General features: G+C 34.3%; 1 protein-coding gene across 1 annotated transcript; it reads left to right on the top strand.

The window, feature by feature from the left end:
• The first annotated feature begins 3,472 nt into the window (after positions 1–3,472).
• LOC120074422 (protein DETOXIFICATION 27-like) lies at positions 3,473–6,188 on the top strand. Its single transcript, XM_039027541.1, has 9 exons — positions 3,473–3,745; positions 3,843–4,001; positions 4,068–4,450; positions 4,535–4,621; positions 5,200–5,256; positions 5,359–5,597; positions 5,688–5,806; positions 5,898–5,987; positions 6,079–6,188. The coding sequence occupies exons 1-9, from the start codon at positions 3,476–3,478 to the stop codon at positions 6,139–6,141; spliced, it is 1,467 nt and encodes a 488-aa protein (XP_038883469.1). The 5' UTR covers positions 3,473–3,475; the 3' UTR covers positions 6,142–6,188.
• Positions 6,189–6,951: the final 763 nt, after the last annotated feature.

The following is a 6,951-nucleotide window of genomic DNA, read 5'->3' as shown; positions in this document are numbered from 1 at the left end:
GGTTTTTATGGATTTGTTTAATGCAATTGTTGCATGACTTTTTTCTATAAATTGGGCTTTCAATTATGGATGAAAAACTTTTGCCATTTTTGCCAAAATAGTTTTCAAGATTTGGGCTAAAAAAAAAACTCTTTTCTTTGAGTGAAGTTAAAAAAAAAAAAAAAAAAAAAGAAAACCCAAACCAAAAGAAAATCCATTTCTTTTTCCATCTCTTTCTCTCTCTCGGTTTTCTTCATCCATCGGGTCCCACAACTCGGTTCTGCATTCAGAGGATAGTAAATCAACTCTAGTGGTGGTTCGGAAGAGTTTGGATCGAGATTCAACAAGGAAAAACGGTTTCCGGGAGCTTCAAAGGTAATTTTTAATTACTGTTTTTTTTCCCTTTAATTACATGCTTTTTTTCCTTTAAATTAACAACAATTAGAGTGTAACTAGATCCTTATTCCGCTGTGTATGTCTCGTGTTCCATCAATGACTTCTCCACGACAGAGACTTCTGAACTCCCACTCTCGAGAGCTCCCCTTCTTCACTCTTGATATTCAGACTTCACTATCCTCTCTTTTCGTTTATTTCTTCTTTTAAACCTCCACTTCTCCCAATAGAATTGGAAGTCATCCTTAACCGATTCAACCGCCTCTCCTCTATTCTTTCTTTATTGATATTGCCACATAATTGGAGGCCTATTAACAACCAACGCTACGCGATAGAGTAAACAATTTACCCCATTGTTTAGCATTGTTAAACGAACGTTTAGTAAATACTGCACTATCATATAGAAAAATCTACACGATCGTTTAGTTAAATCCCAACAATCGTTTACCTGAGGCTACATGACACGACCAACTCTTGTTCTTCTTCTTCGCTGAGAACTACATCTCCATGCTTCGAAACTTCATCACGAACAACTCGACTAACTCAAACACTTTGAATTACAGACTCGATAACATGTTAATTATGCCCAAAAACACAGGGGCCCTTACAAATTAACACTTTCTAATTTAAAGAAAGCTTTAAATAGAGGCAATTAAACTTATAAACATCCATCAACGCCATCTAAAACGCATTTAACAATTAAACGCAATGCAGAAAACCCACCACGACTGTAAAAGAAGTTCAAAATAGAAGTGAAATTTGGAATATCAGAACAACCTGGCTCTGATACCAATTGAAGGAAATCAGACATGAGAATTTCCATGAACAGCGGAATGATCGTTCCAAATTTCATTCGTATATGAACAACAAAATTACAATCACAAACGGAAAAAATAGGCTATGCGTACAACGAAATTACAACATGCTTTTCTAAACGATCAAGGAAAAGAATTAACATACCTTTGAATACTCATCTTCAATCTCCCTTGATCACGAATACTCGAATAGACTCCAAGACTACAACACACAAACGCTCGTCCACCACGACCGCAATACAGCATGATCAACAAAGAGCTCGAACACCGTGATCTCCAAGATCATGAACACAGTGGACTCCACACGAACACCACGAACGGCCTCCAAATAACCTCGACAATGTCGTGTTGAGTATAACACTACCACAAAGGTTACCTTGGTGTTCTCGGTGAGAGAATTCAAAAGTGTTGGCTCTGTGTGGACTTGGTTAAAGGACGAGACCGGAGGAGAACAATCGTGTAAACAATTGAGCAAGTGGGAGATGACTGTGTCTATTGTATAGATGATGCCCAATCGTTTAACAAAAGCTATGCAATCGTTTAGCTAAAGTTGTACAATCATTTAGCTCATCGGCCAGCTGAGTGTTTATCGTATACAAACACTCCACGATCGTCTAGTCTCTCCAAGCTGTCGTTTAGCAAATCTTATTCACTTGACAACTTTTCCGTGAGTAATTTCCAAGAATGGAAACCCAATTGAACATTACTTAAATTAGGAAAACATTTTTCCTTTTTATCTCACGGTTACCATGAAACCACCAATAACCTCCCTCTCAATTGATTATTAGAGAAAAAGAGATAATTATCCAATAATTATTTTATAAATATAAATGATAACCAACTTACCATACTATATTTATAACCTATAGTTTTAATATTTTATCTCATGAAACATATAAACTATAGCTCTTTTTCTATTCCATGGTCCTTAATGTAAATCTCATTTACATTAACCCTCCACTTGATGTATCATATATAATCGAATTACCTCTTGTCAATTTGAATATTTCAAATCAACACCAAGAACGGATCCTCAACTTGAATCCATTAAGCTACCAAGGGGACCTTATGGACCTGTAGTTTGAAGCTTCAACGGTACGTGAATAACCGACTAAACTCTTTAGTCACGGGATCCACCGTCCATTAACTACCAGGCACTCCACTAAAGATCGACAGTTGAACTTTCCTTACTACAGATATATTATATGTCTATCTTAACCAATGAATAGTGCAATAACCCTTCACAGATTGCTCGTAAGTATAGCTGGGCCAATAACCGTTATGCCCTAATAGTAAATATTATTATTATTATTGGCACTTCAATTGTTGTGGTAAAGAAGAAGAAGTCATCGACTGTGGCCTCATGAAGAGAATGTTGAGAATTTGTAGATCTCAATTTAGAAAGGCTGCAAACGCATAGTGTTTCAATGAAGAGCACTATAACATTGTCTGGGTCACAGTTTCATGTGCAATTTTTAGTGATCAAGACTCGAATACATTGTCAAGGCTCGAATTTAATTGGGTTCTCTTAAAAACATTGCTATATCTAGTAAGGCTTGATTACAACCAAATGAATCTAATAATGATAAATCATTTTACCAAGAACAGAACAAACATTTCAAGATCACATAGTTTTCTGTTTTCTTGCAATATATTAAAATTTAGGAAATAATGCACAAACCACTCTTTTTTTAAACAAATACTTCATGAAAACTCCAAGCTCAAGGAGACAAAAGAGGATAAAGATCAATGTTAATTGCATAAAAAACTAACTGTAAAAATAAGAGTCCCAAGCTCTCCATAAATCTTTCAAATTGGAAGAGACAAAAGAACCATAAGGAGGCTTAAATCTAGCAGCATACTGTACAAACCATTCTTAACTATAAAATTTATTGCAATCATATCCTGTCACCTTTAATTTGATCAACCACCTCTTCAACTTTGTGGTTAATTACGCATTTTATAGTTCGGGGATGTGATTGTAACAAGTTTCATAGGTGGTTTATGCCATTTTCCTTATAATTATTTTTTAAAAAACAATTCACACATGCAAAATTTCTGCTACTGTGCAAACAAATTTTATCATATTCAATGTATCGAATAACAATTTATCATATTCATCAATATACGCCAATTCTTTCTCTTTCCGTGGTTGTATACTTGTTTCCTCTGCACCCTTTTTTAATAAACGGCGGGAATAACAATGTTATGTTGCTTCTCCCTATTTTAATAAGTTCCGCTCTAAATATCTCTAACAAAAGAAAAAAAAAATTGAAAATTTTACAATCATGGCAGATGATCAGCAAACAAGCATTCCCTTATTGGAAGATTCAACTCCAAAAGTACATCCTCCAAATGAAGATGAAGATATTGTAAGACGGGTGTGGATTGAATCGAAGAAGCTATGGCATATCGTCGCCCCTGCAATCTTAAGCAGAGTAAGCACCCATTCCGTCATGGTAACTTCCCAAGCCTTCGCCGGCCGTTTGGGTGACCTTGACCTTGCCGCCATTTCCATCGCCCTTAATGTCATCATCGGCTTTGACTTGGGACTTATGGTACCAACTACCAACATTCAACACTCTCTGTTTCGCTTCAATTCTTCCCCTGTTTTATTGAGATCTGTTTTTAATGTCTTCTTGGTGGTTAATTGAGATGGGAATGGCTAGCGCACTGGAGACATTATGTGGGCAGGCGTATGGGGCGAAGAAGCATTACATGCTGGGAGTCTATTTACAACGCTCATGGATGGTTCTCTTCATTTGCTGCGTTTTGCTCTTGCCTGTATTCCTGTTCGCATCTCCCATTCTGAAGGTATAACGTTAATTCACCATCAATCGAAAAGTTTTTTGATTAATGCTTAATGATTTAATTAAACAGGTGATAGGTTTGAGTGACGAGTTGGCGGATCTAGCGGGAGTTTTAGCAAGATGGTTGATTCCGTTGCATTTCAGCTTTGCGTTTTACTTCCCATTACAGAGGTTTTTGCAGAGCCAAGTGAAGGCCAGGGCGATTATGTGGGTGGCGGTGGTGGGGCTTGTAGTGCACGTGGCGGCCAGTTGGGTGTTTGTGGGTTTGTTGAAGATGGGGGTGGTGGGAATTGCGGTGGCAGTGGATATTTCTTGGTGGGTTCTGCCTATTGGGCTGATGGCTTACAGCGCCGGCGGTGGCTGCCCTGACACTTGGACTGGATGCTCCTTCGAAGCTCTCTCTGGTCTTTGGGATTTTCTTAAACTCTCTGCTGCTTCAGGGGTTATGCTATGGTCTCTGTCTCTAATTTAAACATTACAACTTTTTTGCTTTGTTTGTTCGTTAATGTTAGCATTTTCAATTGATGGAATTTTCAGCCTAGAGAATTGGTACTACAAAATATTGATAGTGATGACGGGGAATATGAAGAACGCCAAGATTGAAGTGGATGCTTTATCTATATGGTCTCTCTCTATCTCTTTCCTTTCACTAAATTATACAAATATCTCTAAATTTTATAATTTTGGACAAAAATACTTTTTGAATTTCAAAAGTTTAAAAAATACTTTTAAATTTCTATAAAGAGTTTGAAGTACCAGTACTATAGTTCTAGATGAAAACAAATTGCTTAAAACAACTCAAAAGTTTCAAAAGAATACCCATAATTTCCATGAAAAGTTCAAATATATCCTTGCATTCATAATGAAAACTGTTAATATTTTGGATAAAAAATATTTTTGTATTTTCAAAATTTTAGAGTTAACGATTTCTGTTCATATATTATGAGTAACGAAAATCTTGAACTTTAAGAGTATTTTTAAAATTTTCAATTTTTTTAAACAAAGTAATAACGTTTTTCATCCAAAACTAACCGTAAGAGATTTTTTTTAACTCTTTTAAAAATTTAAGGATATTTTTTTTACATAAAATACAAAGTTGAAAGGTATTTTTTTAATTCAACTAAATATTTTCTTAGAAAATGAAGAATATGAAACTAATTAAATTAACATTTGGGATATTGGTGATCTTATTCTGATTGCAGCATGGGTATCAACGGATTAGAATTTATGATTCCTCTAGCATTCTTTGCGGGTACAGGGTAAAAGAAATTATTATATTAAAGGATCCTAATTCCATCTTATTTATTTCATCGAATTACATTATAAAAGAAAATACACATTAATTGATTGTAACAAAACAGAGTAAGAGTGGCAAATGAGCTTGGAGCCGGCAATGGAAAAGAAGCCAAGTTTGCAGCCATTGTCTCATCGACAACATCATTAATAATTGGGCTTGTATTTTGTTGTCTGATTGTGATATTTCACGACAAATTTGGTCTTCTTTTCTCCTCTAGTGACATTGTTCTTCAAGAAGTCAATAAACTTAGCATCCTCTTGGCCTTCACTATTCTCTTCAACAGTGTCCAGCCAATCCTCTCCGGTACATGCCTTTATTTATTTTCATTTTTTATTTTGATATTTTAAAAGCTTTCCTTAATTTACTAAATCCTATTTTGCTCCCAATATATAGGAGTGGCGGTTGGATCAGGTTGGCAATCTTATGTAGCCTATATAAACTTGGGTTGCTATTATTTCATTGGTTTGCCTCTTGGAATTTTGACACTTTGGTTTACGGAACTTGGTGTTAAGGTATAAAATACAATATCTAATTTCTTGGTGATACAATCTACGTTTAGCTGTTAAATAATTCTATGTGCATCGTTGTATTATGTGTACAAAGGGAATTTGGATGGGAATGATATTTGGAGGAACAGGAATCCAAACGCTGATATTGCTCATTATTACTATTCGATGTGATTGGGAAGGGGAGGTATGCTCTATGTATTTAATATTAGAATAAGGACTAAAATTATTTACCCTATTTAATGGATGTACAAGTTTTGATTATGGGTGATTCGCAGGCTAAGAAAGCAAGTTTGCGGATGCAGAAATGGACAGATCAAAAGTTTTCGCCAAATGAATGATTTTTTTTTTTTTACATGTAATACATCGAATTCTATAGAAATTATCCAATACCCATCCACTTTTTTAATACCAAATACATTTTAATACCAAAAAACACTTTCTTGAAATTATTATTATTACTATTTAGATATAACCATCCACTAAGCTAATCCCCACATACATCTTCTAATTAGAACTACTAGCCAAATATCACATTACTCAATATAAATAAATGCTACCACTATCTTACTCAATATAAATAAATGCTACCACTATCTTAAATTAGTGGTATAACGATCGAGAATGTACATTGAAAAAATAGAGAAATTTAACCATCTTTACCTAGATTATTCACTATTATTAAAACTTCATGTTTATCTAATATGATATTGGAGTCCAAATAGATTATTCGGTAAAACAAAAAAATATCATTTGAGTTTGGTGAACTCAAAAGAGACATCATCATCTTAAGGAGTCATTTACGTTGGGAGGGTATCTATGGAAAAAAAATCAAAATATCTCTGCCACCACTGTTGAGAAAATGGAATTGATGAAAAAGAAATAAATGTTGTGGAAGCAAACTAATATCTCAATGTTTGTTAAACAAAGAGAAGAAAAAAACAAATGAGAGTGAAATTCAATTCTTTGATTTAAGTAAGAAAAAGATTGTTGATTCCTATTTTACATGAGACATCATCCTTTTGTAGGAATAAAAAGTATGCTTAATAACTTACAAATTAAAGGCATATTAAAAGCATAAAGTTAACAACTTAAAATTAAAAACTTAAAAACCAAAAATTGAAAAATAATTCAATCAATAAAGTAAATAA

Source organism: Benincasa hispida, chromosome 3 (genome assembly GCF_009727055.1).
Source record: "Benincasa hispida cultivar B227 chromosome 3, ASM972705v1, whole genome shotgun sequence".
NCBI classification, from domain to species: domain Eukaryota; kingdom Viridiplantae; phylum Streptophyta; class Magnoliopsida; order Cucurbitales; family Cucurbitaceae; genus Benincasa; species Benincasa hispida.
Note: the sequence above shows the minus strand (reverse complement) of the source record. Positions and strands in the feature narration are given on the sequence as shown.

Coding starts and splice junctions, on each gene's coding strand:
- LOC120074422 (XM_039027541.1), top strand. CDS start 3,476: ATGGCAGATGATCAGCAAACAAGCATTCCCTTATTGGAAGATTCAACT. Junction 3,746..3,842: donor GCTTTGACTTGGGACTTATG/GTACCAACTACC, acceptor TGGTTAATTGAG/ATGGGAATGGCTAGCGCACT. Junction 5,807..5,897: donor TTACGGAACTTGGTGTTAAG/GTATAAAATACA, acceptor ATGTGTACAAAG/GGAATTTGGATGGGAATGAT.